The sequence below is a fragment of the Haliotis cracherodii genome, unplaced genomic scaffold (genome assembly GCF_022045235.1).
Source record: "Haliotis cracherodii isolate W230 unplaced genomic scaffold, xgHalCrac1.p SCAF_3, whole genome shotgun sequence".
NCBI lineage: Eukaryota > Metazoa > Mollusca > Gastropoda > Lepetellida > Haliotidae > Haliotis > Haliotis cracherodii.
Window position 1 is genome coordinate 74,042,384 of NW_027266286.1, and position 15,724 is coordinate 74,058,107.

Consider the following 15,724-nt stretch of genomic DNA (forward strand, 5'->3'; position numbering starts at 1 on the left):
TTTTGTGGTTGATTAAAATTTACGTCATTGCGACCCGTTTCCAACTTTAAACAGTGGCGGTACAACGAAAGCAAGTTTTTCACGAAAATAATACTCAACTCGATGTACAAACATATTTTCTAAGCAGAAACATTTCGTAATCTATGTTTTACTTGTAACTAAAACACGTATCCGGTAACGCTATACAAGTTTTCCTGCCTGTGTCAAAATAAAATTTATTTAATGACAACGCAAAACAGACACTTTAACGTATTTCAACCTGCAATCAACTGCCCGCATATTACTTTACCACAAACCGGGTCCTAGGGCAAAATTCCAGAATTCTTTTCCGTTTGTTAACACCTTTAAATCATTATAGTCCCTGACAATAACATTTCTTACCTCATAAATGTGGAGGTTTGCTCCACGTTTAGCTGATTATATCGTATTGTTAACACACGTCACTTAGGAGAAATTGTGGAGTTGGCGAGTTCCTTTGCTAACAGGTCACGATTTGTCTGTACGTTTGTATGTTAGTATGTCTAAATATATCTGTATGAACATTCATTTCTTGTGGCTAGTATGTTTTCACACATTAATAATCATTTCTTCCCACTTCCATCCACCTTTGTATATTTCTATAATTCATTCATTCATCAGTGTGACATACTCCAATATGCATCTGTGGATTTAATTTATTTAGTTTTCTTTCTGATATTAGTCCACCTATCTATCTATCTAACATCATATACCTATAGTCACAGCCATTCCGGCATCATTCATGTGTCTATCAGGCATCCATTTATAATATGAAACATCTATCCAGGAATTCATTTATCAGACGGCTTCATTTTGCCACCAAGTTATCTACGCATCTATTCACCTATCAATTCGTTTGTCTAATTTAATTTGACATCCAATCATCCTTCATTCTGAGATCAACCAATTGGCATTTTTTCACGTTCGTTGAGCATTCAAACCAACTTCAAATTGTCTGTTTTGTAACCCCCTTTCAGTAACCAATCTATCATCAATACATATGGGTATATATCTGTTTCACTCAATCCATTAGCAGTTATGATCGGTTGTCTATCTATTCAGTGATTCATATTTCTATTTATTCTCTTCATTCCTTATGATACTATTTCTGGTTTTCCCTGCCGTGAGCTTAACGTGCGTCTAAAGTTTTTACAAAGTAATACATGCATGCGATGCTAAAACAAAGCTTAACGTGCATTTCAAGTTATTACAAAGTAATGCATGCATACAATGCTAAAACAATGCTTAACGTGCATTTAAAGTTGTAACAACGCAATAAAATGTTATAGTGCACGTGAACCGGTAACAAATAATACTTGTATGAAATGCTACAACATTGCTCGACAGTCAGTTAAAGTTGTAACAACGCCATTCAATGCTTAACATGCGTGTAAACCTGTAACACATAATATATGCATGTAATGCTACAACAATGCTTTACATGCATGTGAGCCAGTAACAAATAAGACCAGCAAGCAAGGTTGTAACAATGTTATGCATGCAAGACCATGATAACTCAATATCCGATTGTTGAAGTGCTTCCTGCCTCTGACAGTATCATGGAGTACATTACGCTATGAACAAACACGGGGCAACCCAACACCACTTTTACGACCGCTTCTGAGGCATTTCCCCTGCGTCCCCCTAAGCAGCGTCCCCCGTCCGCCTCCACGTTCCCAGCTTCACCCCCCAGAACGGAAGTACAGACTCGTGTTTTCACCCCAAGGGAAGTTCTTTGCCTGTTAAATCTCGTTTACATCCGCACAAGCATTTATGCCAGAAATAGATTCCATGAAGTCGGCATATGAATTTAGCATGGTGAATAGCGTGCCCCGTCCTAACATCCCAATGTTGCAATGATAGAAACGAGATGCCACATTGGATGATAGGAGGCTAATGAAAATAGGTTATCGTGTACAGATGTACAGAGAAAAGCCGTCTCAGCAAGACGCCAGTCAGCTGCCACCTGCTAGAACTTGATGGCTGCAATACTTTGTCTGACGTGCCTGAGAATACTAGTACTGTTTAAATGTAAAAGTCTTATGCTTAAACTTTCACTTAGTTGAAGTTATCTACTTTGTAAATCACATTAACATAGTGATAGAATTATTCTCATCATTATTAGCAGATTTAGTATGAGTATACGTATTAGTATCGCTGTTTTTATCGTTGTTTTTGACGGTTGATATGATTGCCAGTACGCGTTTAAAAACAATAATCATTAATGTTTTTCATCATAATTTCATTGAAATCGGTGTTGTCTCTGAAAGTGTTCAAATGGCAATGCGACTCCAGGCGAGCGCTACTGCCCATCACAATTACTCGGAACCGTTAAATCACCCAAGGACAATACACAAAATACACTGCCCAAAGCAAATACTATGCGGTCGTCTAATGATGTTATATTCACATGCGTGACCCTTGCACCAAGACACATCAAACACATTAAAGGTTTCGACACAATGCAACCTACTGTATGTATGACTGACTGGGCTGAACTCTTAACACATTTAGTGTAAATAGTCTTGTTGATGACGAGTATGATGATGATGCTGTTGATGTACTGGTGATGTGATAATAACCAATATTAATAATACTAATAATCGTATTCGTAATAATCATAATCACAGTATTAATAAAACACATCATATCATGATTATAATCACCTTTATCATAACCATCATCATTAGTCTTTGCTGGAGCTACATTTCTAGTTCGCCCTCTTTTCAATTATTCGTGTAATTAGAAAGTATATAATATACATATGCAAATGCATACATATTATTAAATACATTTTACCGCGAAATAAGGAGATAAAATGCAAGGGGGTCAGACAGGCAGACACCCCTCTCCTCCCCCCCCCCCCTCCACACACACACACACACACACACACACACACACACACACACACACACACACACACACACACACACACACACACACACTCACACTCACACACACACACTCACTCACTCACTCACTCACCACACACACACTCACTCACTCACTCACCACAGACACACTCACTCACTCACTCACCACACTTATACACACACACACACACACACACACACACACACACACACACACACACACACACACACACACACTATTCACTCACTGCAAATACAAATGTAGACACTACTTGCCCCATGAAGATAAAAATCCTTGCCTGTTCCCATCTGCAAGCGATTTGTTTCAGCCAAATATTTACCATTTCAGGAATTAGAATGGAAAGCATTTGGATCAATTTGGCCACACCCTTACAACGTGCACTCCAACATTATCCGTTTTAAAACAATAGATGAGGGTGATCTGCTCTTATGGCCTTATTTCATACTGAATGTCTTTCATCGGATATGAATTATTTAATATTAATAAAAGTACGTATATGTCTGTATTTTTGCAAATGTAATTCCCCATTTAGAAATCCACATTTATAAAATTGGAAGCCACATCCTGCCCCCCTAATAGAGGGCCAGGGCTATGTTATTACATACATGGTAACTACATAGAATAGAGAACTTCAGGTCATTGTGATCCTTAGGACAACATGCTCTGTACATCGACCACACAACCCCATTACCATAGCAACACGATTGTTGACGTGTTATTTGGACACTGACCAATGTATAAACGTATTTAAGATTCGACTAACTGGATCGGGTGGTCAGGATTGCTGACTTGGTGATGCATGTCATCGTATCCCAATTGCGTGGATCGATGCTCACGGTGTCAATCACTGGCTTGTCTGTTCAAGACTCGATTATTTACAGACCACCGTCATGTATCTGATATATTGTTGACAGCGCATTAAACAACAATCAAACAAACAAAGAAGTAGTAATGACTAATTTACATGAAGCAAAAGTATTCATTCTGAATGTTTTCAAGAACACAGCCATAACCCAGTGGCTTGTCTCCCGATACAAGGATGCCTGTTCGATAGTTCCGAATACATAGATTCCACTATTTAACATCTTAAACACAGGACCGTGATCATATCTTAAAAAGTTACAGGTTTAGAATATAGTACATGTATTCGAAAGATCACGTGCTGTGGACAGTGTCACAGTTACACATAAGATATATGTTTGCAAGCATCAAAAGTCGCTCTAGACATCGAAAAGAAAATGTCTCGTTTTTTATCGTATTTTGCAATTTTATTGTTCCATTCTGTTTTACCGTACTTGCATCGTGTAGACTGACACCCAAAGGAAATGCCTAACCATACACTGTACACGTGTATGCCGACGAGCTCACATGCCATGCCGTCCATGAAGCCGCGGGGTGGTTAACCTGGGATGAGGGCAAACATGTGTTGTAGTTCAGTCTCAGACACACATGACCTTATCCATTGATGTAAGCAATGTGTTTTGTAAGTCGAATATGTTTTAGCTGAATGGGAAAATACGCTGATTAAATCATGAAATGATTCTTTCATGTGGTCTTCTGTCCGGTACTCCCTGTTTGATATGCTTAACGTTAGATAGAGGAATATAACGTGTCCAAATGCTCATTTTGCTTTATCAGCAGGTTTATAAACATCGGCGCTTTGCTAAATACAAGTTGACATCAGACGGAAAGCACATGGTGACATAGCAGACCTAACCGTAATGTGGGTTCCCGTGGTTAATCCTCCCTGAATCATTCGAATCTTACATTACAAGCAAAACAAACCGCCCCCTGGCGGAATATGCTTTTCGAAATGCCAAAGGTAATCGATATATCGACATGCTGGCAAAACACACCAGACATGCCCATGTGGCAGTGACCTCTCCACCTTGTTTTCAACAGATTGTCAGGACGTTCTAGACCGAGGGAACTCACAGAGGGGTATCTACCAGATCAAACCTGAACACAGCGCCTACACCTCCCTGGTGTTCTGTCAAGATGGATGGACGCTCCTCCAGAGGCGGTACGACGGTAAAACAGACTTCCACAGGTAACCATGACGTCATCGCTAGGCGTCATCAGTTACTGCATGCGTTAATGCACACTCGGTATTTGATTGTTCTTTGCGATTTATCGCGTAGCTATCTTATGTAACTTGTATAACCATTATATTGATAGTGAGTGAGTTGGGTCTAACGCCGCTCTTAACAGTATTCCAGTTATTGGTTTCTAGCGTACCCAAGGGACGCAACTCTGCACAGCGAATCGCGGCGACTCAGACGACTGGGCCACCCGTGTCACCTGTCATATTGCACAAACAGATCCTTAATCACTAGAATCGGACTTATTAAGACTGCACTTATGTACAGAACCCTACTAATAATCGTGGATGCCATATTTGCTCAACCTTACACATGTCGGGGGGGGGGGGGGGGGGGGGGGACTCTCCATTGCGAATTGCAGCACCTTAGACGACTGTGCCACCCGTGCCCTCCTGAAGCCTCCGTTACACTTTCAAAAACTTTGATAAAGAACTTGGTCCAAGTTGGGCTGCTTACATTCATCACAGTTTTTGACAGCATGTTATACTGTCAAAACCTTGGTCAAAATGGAAGATTTTGACAGTGTAGATTGTATATTAGTAGGTACATTTACCACTACATCGTTCACAGAAATAACTATAGACAAAGGTTTCAGGTGTCAACGGACAGGAAGACGGGTATCACTTTTAACATATGCACATTTCATAAAACCGTTATTTTTAAAATTAAGGTAAGATAACCCAAAACGGACTACTACTGATTTTATGGTGCTTGCCCACTGAGATACCATCCCGCAGTTTAACATGTACATGTATACCCCACTCAGAATACACAGTATACCAACTACGGTCCGACCAGTCCTTGTTTTAGCCCCTTATGCCGAGCACCAGACAGGGTAAAAACAAGTACCTTCTTTTAAACCTCAGCTCTCCGGGCGGTGTACAGTAAACTACGGTTATAACGAACTCAAAGTACCACTAATTGTAATTCGTTACATACGTTGTTCGTTATAACCATAGGTAGAGCATATACAGACCACGGAGGAGGTCGATATAAAATAGTGATAATACCAGGTGTTCGCGAATGAAATAAAAAGCATTATTTAATTAACCATTTTACATATATTTCTGTCGTGATTCGCTGTGCAGAGTTGCGTCCCTTGGGCACGCCAGAAACCTATGATTGTGGGTTCGAATCCCGGTTCTCTCCGATTATGTTTCTAGGTTTGTCAGCACCATACCTACGCTCATGGGTTTCACCGAAGTGGTAAATATCTGAGACCTGCATCACTTCGGGATTTCCTCCCACAATAAGCTGACACGCCGTGATATAACCGGAATACTGTTAAAAGCGGCGTAAAACTCACTCACTTACCGAATAAGAATATGTTAAGCTTGTCAATGACGTCACAGACAAAGTCATTATAAAGATTCAAATAAAGCATACATCACCTCGGTAGAGTAAACATATGGACAAACACTGTAGTGTGATTTTTAAAATTATCGGTTGATATTGAGTATTGCAAGGTGACCCCCGCCGTGATAATAGGGAAATAGTGCAAAAAGCGGCTTAAAATCCAACTCACTCACTCACCTGTAGCCGACGACTTAAGCAGGAGGGTCTTCAATGTTAATATCTTCACGTATCAAATTCTAAATAACACCCGCAAAAGACACATTAGTCAACATTGTAATCACCTTCATTTCTCAATGACAATTGTGTCCATATACCACATGATGAGGGTCTAATAATTCATGCATGTATTTGCATTTATCACAAGTCTACCACCCCAAGACTTCACGGAATGCATATTCAAGTATGCTAGTCGATATGCTTTAAACGACATTATATTTCCATTAATGAAAACCCTGGATTGGTCAACAAGCACAATGCCTACTTGAAGACCTCCCCAGAACACATATAATTGATACAATTTTTAGAACCACACACCATCGACAATTAAATAATATACATATGTGAATCAGAATTATTTGGCTCGAGTCAGCTAGTAAAACATCATTTTTACAGAATTTTTTGCATGACATTTAACACTTATAAGCTGCTAAAGCGATTGCTTGAGTAAAATAATCATGGATAGATTCAATAATCTTTAATATAATGTACGTAGCGAAAATGAATTACCCAACTATATAATTGATGTACTGTATCCCTTATTGTAGAAGACCCGTGAAGATCCGGGGTAGAATAGGTCTTCAGCAACCCGTGCTCGCCGTAACAGGCGACTATGCTTGTCGTAAGCGACGACTAACAAACCCATTTGTAGAAAAACAGTTAGATCTTACATGGCTGAATTTAAACACTGCAATAAATAATGAAGACTGTCATTGCAGTAAAATCCAAAAGTACAAGTTGAAATATCACTAATGAAACGATGAATATAGTGTCCATTTAGGTCGCTACAACCGTGTCGAAGTTTACAATGAGTAATCTAGTAAACTAGTCGATATATACACGTTTAGTCTAATACTGATTAACAAAACACCAAAACATGAATGTGTGCAAGTATTGACATCAATAAAGAATATACAGACTTCACGTGGCCCCTTTTAGAGACATGATACTGAGGAAGAAGTCATGTCCTGTAAATCGATAAACTGGTCCAGAGTTTGACATTACACGAAATGTGGTGCCACTATGGTAAGTAGAACATTAGCATGAGAGGAGGTGATCGGTCTTCATCAGCCAGTGCCTCGCTCTCCGGCACCAAGTACCGTACACCCTGCAAACACGCCCCACAAATGGCACCAGTTGGCTACATTATTCCCATCTATCAAATCTGGTTGCCAAAGCACCAACATCATTCTCGATTGTCTACTGTATTATATCTACACTCTATGATGATAAATGACACAGGCCCTATAGTTCAGGCTTACGTTCATTTTACCCCTTTAGCGTCACTAACACAGCGCAGAGTATCACTCGTTCGTGAGAGCTCTTTCATTATGAGGGACTGCCCATTCTCTGATATTCTCTGCTTGTCCCAGAAAATGCTAGAAAAAAGTAAATTATACATCAGATGGGAGAAAAAATATATATTGTCTGCCACAAAAGTACATTGTTGCAAGATATATTTATTTTTAAATGTTTTAAGGGTACAAAAAAATATATAAATACGCGGTTTGCAGCTGTAGCCATAACAAATATCTTGCAAAAATAACAGTAACATGTATCTGTGACAATTAATCCCAATATATCTCTGACAAGTGATCCCAACACACATGAGTAATATATATCTGTAACAAGTAATCCCAATACATCTGTCACAAGTGATCCCAACACACAACAATAATATACATATATATACACAACAGTAATATATATCTGTAACAAGTAATCCCAACACACAACAGTAATATATATCTGTAACAAGTGATCCCAACACACAACAGTAATTTATATCTGTAACAAGTCATCCCGACACACAACAGTAATATATATCTGTAACAAGTAATCCCAACACACAACAGTAATATATATCTGTAACAAGTAATCCCAACACACAACAGTAATATATATCTGTAACAAGTGATCCCAACACACAACAGTAATATATATCTGTAACAAGTGATCCCGCCACACAGCGGTAATATATATCTGTAACAAGTGATCCTGTCACACAACAGTAATATATATCTGTAACAAGTGATCCCAACACACATGAGTAATATATATCTGTAACAAGCAATCCCAATATATCTGTAACACGTGATCCCAACACACAACAGGGATATATTTGTAACACAGTAATCCCTCAATAACTTTAATATTTTCCTGTAATAAGTAATATGAAACACGTTTGACTTTTGGAAACAAAAGCTCCATTCTGTGACGAGTTTGAGCTCATGGTCTCCCGGGACAATTCGTCTCATTCCGCCACCCGCGAAGTGGGAGACACGACGGTTAATTCACTTTGACCGCCTGATCCCAGAGACCGCTGTCTCTGTTGTTTGGGGGTTAAAATAGTTCTCAACTTTGATTTGAAGAAATACACACAGTTATTTTGACTGCTGCCTTGGTGTACTGTGTTTGTGTACACTCAGTTGGTTCCAATAAGGTCTCCTCCAAGTGTTGGTCGAGATATATTCTGTGGGATGGAGACGAGCCGAGTGAGGTCGCGACGTACGAAGGGAACTAACTCTTCCTCACTTAAGCGAAAGGGCTGAATAACCCAATTTAATGGTTCGCTTATTCTGGGCAATATACGCTCGTGTACACTATACAGGATGCGAATGGCATTTAAATAAATCTAATATGTACAATTTGTGGAAGAGGCAGCCATACGATCTCAGTAGATGATCTCAGGTTCACCCAGCAGTTAATGGGTACCGGGTAGGATCAGATGGTCATGTGATTGTTACCGTTCTGAAGCCTCATAAGGCAGCGTAGGTTATGTTCCGATCGCAAGGCATCTGAGAAAAAACAGAGTGCCTGGTCTATAGACCGGGGTTATAATGTTGCATGTTAAGCATGTGTTAGGGTGTGGATTTGGCGCATTTTAAATATATAGACTTTTATTCTGTCATTTCTGGGGGAGAAATCAAAAATCATTTCTTAACGTCCGTACATCACAGCGTGGGGTCAAACAGAGAGCTTACATGCAGGGATTTCAATAGATATAATAAATTGCATGAAAAGAAAGAAATAGTGAATACTAAACAAAACTACATGTATTTGATATTCAAAGCAGAGCGTATCAGCATGTACGACCCGCCCCACAATGGGAGTCATAATTCCTTTAGCATTCGCTATGTCGTCTGTGATACTGTTACACGGTGTTAAACCAAACTCACTCACTCACTCACTCCCTTCATCATTTCATTGAGTTTCAAAAATGTTATATATTCCTAAATTACTGCAAGTAGTATTTATAACTGAGGGAAATATCAAGAATACCTTCACGAATAGTACATGTATGGAATAATACCCGGATCTTCGGTGAACCAATTTGACCACCCACCGCACCAAATTGACATACCCGATCACAGAGTAGCTTCAATGGCGTTTTTAACATCATGTCGACTATATTAAGCATTGCTTTTTGGGAGAGAATATATCAAATATTCCTATATTTCGGTATTGTGTGGGGAATGGTTGACCAAGTCGTCTAAGGCGCTTCAATTCGCTGTGCAGGGTTGCGTCCCTTGAGCACGCCAGAAACCTATGATCGTGGGTTCGAATATCCCGGTTCGCCCCGATTATGTTTCAAGTTTTGTTAGTACCATACCGGTACTCGTGTGTTTCACCAAAGTGGTAAACGTCTGAGACCTGCATCACTTTGGGCTTCCCTCCCACACTAGGCTGACACGCCGTGATATAACGGGAATACTGTCCAAAGCGACGTTAATTCCAACTCACTCACTCACTCACTCACTTCCTCACTCTCCGTATTGATTTCCAGGAGCTACGACGACTACATTGAAGGCTTTGGCAACTTCTCAGGTGAGTTCTGGCTGGGCCTGGAGATCATGCATCAGCTGACGATGGGGGAGCCCTTTGACCTACGAATCGACCTTGAGAGTCGCTCCACCAAGTTCTACTACGCCGTCTACTCGGGCTTCGGCGTCGGCGGTGAGGAGGAAGATTACAGACTCACCTACACGAACAAGACCAGCGGAAACACCCGAGACGGACTTCGCCATAACAAAGGTCGAGGGTTCTCGGCTCGGGACCATGATCGAGACTCGTGGCGCAGTCAGAGCTGTGCCAATCATTACAGATCCGGATTCTGGCTGGATCGATGCGGATCAGACCTGAACAGGGATCCGACCAAGGGTGTATTCGGCGGTACAAAGTGGGGAGGTCGTTACGTTAAAAGTTCGCTGATGAGGATCAAGCCAGCAAGAGCAATGAGGCCCAAAGACTTCAATGCATCTCCTTGAGTTAAGCACCGAGGAGGTTGAAAATCGAAACTATTTTCTAAACACGTGGACGATTGTTGAAATTAAATGTCTGTCCTTTAGCGATCGGAAGAAGGCAAATGCACGAAGCGATTTCAGCTAAACAAAAAACATTGTCAATACCTCACGGGTTTGTGTATGCACAGAGTTTGTAAAAATAGGATGTAGTAGTGAAGTGTGTCTATTTTAAGTCAACCAATGAAATGAGGCCGTGTATAACTCATGGGCGTCAAATGAGCCCAACTCCGTACATAGTATTGTGCGAACCCTACCGTTGCCTTATATTGAGGCAATGTGCACAGTAGATTTCAGCTAGGTTGCAGAACACATTGCACCAGATATACTGCCGTCTGTGCGATGTAATCTGAACGCTCATTGGTCAGAGCACTTTCCCTCTCGCTGAAACCAGGCCGTGGCTTGATTCGTTGGTTAAAAATAGCGACAACACTGCAAAGCGGCCGTATGTATTCCTAGGTGATGCTGGAACGCGGCGTATACTGAACCGTGATGTATTGATGATGAACAGAAACCAATTTGCGTATAGTCTACCAGCTTCAGGCAATTTTGTTATGTGACCATGACAAACGTATTTGGCCGTTTAGATGTATAAATCATGGAAATGATGGTAAAGGTTCTGGTGATCCCTCCTGAAATGGAAACGTACCGTTATTTACCCTGAACAGGTGGGCGTTCTGTTATACCGCTATGTGATCTTGTGTGTACGATATATAGCAATAGCCTTATCTATTCCATATCATTCTTTGTGATAGATCTCTGAAAGAGGTTAATATTATCGAGCATTACTTTTAGTCCCATATGACAAAGCATAGGACTGTGTTATGCATTATCAACTCGAATATGCAAGTGCAATAATTAAAGTTGCTATTTATATGAAAGGTACTGTTTGTGTTTTTTCTCTTTTGCATATGTACACGTTTATGCTTCTGTTTCAGTTATATGGTATTTCAATATTACATTAGGGACGAGTGGCGCCAGTATTCGTTATGCAGAGTTGCGTCCCTTTGACGTGCCAGGATCTGATGATCTGAAACAATTCTCATGATGTTAAGTTTGTCAGCACTATACGGGTCGTATGTATACCACCCAAGTCGTTAACATATACTACTCAAAATAACGTAAGGATAACCCGATTGTTTCATATTGCTATAGACTGCATACATCTGGCATGTCATAACGGATCAACTGGACTATCCTTAACTTCTTGTGTGTAGTACCTCTTTATCACTTTATGATATATAACTGAAATACTGTTAAACTCACTCACACACTCACTCACTTTGTCACTCACTTAATAAGAGAGTGTATTCGCACTGTTTTCATTTATACCAATGAAATAACAAGAATATTCTTTTCAGTAGATTTTACAGTGTAATTTGTTTTTTTAGTTCCTCTACCCGAATCTCGGTGCATTACGTGACCCATAATGAAACGCGCGTAGAGACCTAAATGTTCATATATGCTAACGATGGTGTTATTGATACGAAGTGAAATCCTAGCCCCTCCGTTTTTGATCCGCATAAACGTGTTTGGAAAACCCATGCCATAGCTTTGTTTGGATATCGTCATGTCTAAAATATGTCTGTAAGCGTTTTCGAAATGTCGAAGTGTACGGTAGAATAGATCCCAATGACACCCAAATGAGCCTTCTAAAGCCGACTGAAATGACGATTTGGTGGTGACAATGTGTTTGAGTGGGTGTCCAAGACCCAGCGTCGTGAGCGATGATCATTGTGTCAACCAATCACTTGTCAATGTGTAAAATCCATACCATCAAATCCATCGTGACATCGCCCTGACTGTGGCGTATATATACAACGTCACCAACACAAAGTAACCAGTCTCGATTATCTGACAAATCAGATTCCATCAGGCATAAAAGGTAAATGGTGGTGAACATTTTATGAATGGATCACGGAGTGAGTGAGTATGGTTTTACGCCGCTTTTAGCAATATTCCAGCAATATCACGGAGGGGGACACCAGTAATGGGCTTCACAAATTTTGGGAATCGAATCAGGATCTTCGCCGTGATGAGCGAACGCTTTAACCACAAGGCTACCCGATCACCCCGAATGGATCACAGAAATGAGTTATCTGTTATGTGTCGATTCCCAAATTGAAACAATATGTTAACCCATAAATCTTTACGTAAACGAATTTAGTGTGAAACCAACAAAAAACCAACAAATTGTATACAATCACCAATGTGTTACAAAATTAACTAGGTTTGCAAATGAGTACAAATTACTGCACAACAATAACAATGGCAATACGAAACAGAGTGGCAGTGCAATTTTCAATGAATTTGATGACAAGGGTCAGTATCAAATGCGAAAATACAGCGGGGATAGCACAAGTCAGTGATAATGATATATTCCCCTAGCGGTGGCAGTGGTCAGAGATGGACCAAGGCAGGGAACCTAGGGTGATAAGTGAACTACAGATGGAAGCTACTATATACAGTCTAACTGGTGACGGAGCTACGCCACGAGTGAAAATATCTCCTTTCTCCGGGCACGGGATGAGTGAGTGAGTTAGATTTAACGCTGCTTTTAACAGTATCACGGCGTGTCAACTTAATATGGGAGGAAAGCCCGATGTGATACAGGTCTCAGACCACTTCGGTGAAACCCAGGAGCACGGGTATGGTGCTGACAAACCTAGAAACATAATCGGCGCGAACCAAAATCATAGGTTTCTAACGTGCCAAAGGAACGCAACCCTGCACAGCGAATCGCGGCACCTATTCATTATATAGTTGCAGTTTTGTGTAGTTGTCTACAGGATTACTTTTTTTTTAATTTCATTACAAATGTAAAACCTAGAAATGTAAATTGTCACGAAAATTTTTTGAGGACACCAAAGTTCTTCATCACACAATTAGATATGATTATATAAAAAGAAACTATTCTTGAAATCAACGAGACAAAAGTCTCGATTGACGAGTTAGATGATAAATTTGCAGTTTATAACGAAACATTTTCAAGAAAATAACTAACAGCAACAAGCGATTTTAACTCCATATATGACCATCTGTCATTATCATGCCTTGTCAATGTGAAGCTAACGTAAAAAGGAAGTCAACATTACGGCCCAGACATTATACGATAAAGGGAGACAATTTTGGGGAGGTAACTCTTGCATGACAATAGTTCTGTTAAAGTGTTATGTTCACTGTAGTGAAATATCAAGTGTCATGTTCACTGCAATGAAAATAATCACTTTTCTCAAGTTCAGAAAACTCAGTCTTTCACGCTGAAGTAGATAATAAATTATTCTATTTCATACAAGAGACAAAGATATAGGAATGAAGGGTAGCCTAGGAGTTAAAGTGTTCACTTGATGCTTCGAGAGCCCGGTTCTGTACCTTAATTTGGTATGTGTGAAGCCCCGTTATGGCATCCCCCGCGGTGATATTACTGGAAGACCTGCATCACTTCGGGTTCTCCTCCCACATCAAGCTGACACGCCGTGATATTACTGGGAGACCGGCATCACTTCGGGTTCTCCTCCCACATCAAGCTGAGACGCCGTGATATAACTGGCAGACCGGCATCACTTCGGGTTCTCCTCCCACATCAAGCTGACACGCCGTGATATAACTGGAAGACCGGCATCACTTCGGGTTCTCCTCCCACATCAAGCTGACACGCCGTGATATAACTGGAAGACCGGTATCACATCGGGTTCTCCTCCCACATCAAGCTGACACGCCGTGATATAACTGGAAGACCGGCATCACTTCGGGTTCTCCTCCCACATCAAGCTGACACGCCGTGATATTACTGGAAGACGAGCATAACTTCGGGCTCTCCTCCCACATCAAGCTGGAATACAGTTAAGCGGAATTAAACCCAACTCGTGCACTCACTATTACTGGAATATTGCTCAAAGCGGCGTAAAACAATACACAGTAACTCGCTCAAAGATAATGAACAATGGAGCACCAAAATATCAAAAATATGTCCTTGTACTCCTGAATCCGGAATAGACAAATGTCGGATTAAACATGATTATTTAAGGATATTACCACTACACTCTGCCGGAACTAAACCACAATGTCGGTTTAGACAGGGTGTCGGATTAAACAAAAGCCAGCTTAGACAGAGTTCACTGTACAATAATATTCCAAATGCTGTAATTAAATCGAATGATGATTATGTGTATTTGTCAATGTGGTCATTCACTGATCCCAAAGGGAATAAGGCATGTTGACTCAACAGCTTTTGTTTCGGAAACAACAATGAGAGTGCTAATAGGCTTCGGAATCGATTGGAGGCAGATTGATGACCTATCTTTCCCCAAAGCACCGTCGACTTCTGGAGAGAACAGTGGAGGTAAATTGCTATCCTTATCCCCAAAGCCATAACGAGCGAGAGGAAGGTTATTATTACTGGAATGTCAACTGGATGAACGCAATGATTCCTGGAGGTTAAATTGAATGAGAATTTGATACTTCTAAGACGCTGAATATTAAGACTTTTGAATACCATTTTTACTTAAAGACAATCCAACTTCAAAGGACAAAGAAACGCAAGTAGATCATTTGCTAAAGAATAAGGAGACAACTGACGGTTATTGCTTGGTAATACATTTATACAAGTCAATTAAAATTGAAAACTTCCGTGACTTTATTTCATCGAAGAGTTTTCATTGATCTAGTTTCATTCGAAGAAGGTTGGATTTTGCTTATCATCCTAATATCCCTGTATCGTTGTATAGAAAAGTGCTTTTCGATTTGTCCATGTTCATAGAGTAATGACAATGTTAGGAAACATCACCAACGTTGAAAAAAATTAAGAATGCAATTCTTTGCTTCATAGAAATCTTT

General features: G+C 40.3%; 1 protein-coding gene across 1 annotated transcript in view; it reads left to right on the forward strand.

Moving 5' to 3' along the window:
- The window catches only part of LOC139475794 (angiopoietin-related protein 1-like), a 31,833-nt gene extending 20,095 nt beyond the window's left edge, over positions 1-11,738 (forward strand). The window contains exons 2-3 of the mRNA XM_071258996.1: positions 4,816-4,963; positions 10,375-11,738. Of these exons, the coding sequence (XP_071115097.1) occupies positions 4,816-4,963; positions 10,375-10,855 (629 nt within the window). The 3' untranslated portion in view covers positions 10,856-11,738. The remainder of the gene's footprint in view (positions 1-4,815; positions 4,964-10,374) is intronic.
- The last annotated feature ends 3,986 nt before the right edge of the window (positions 11,739-15,724 follow it).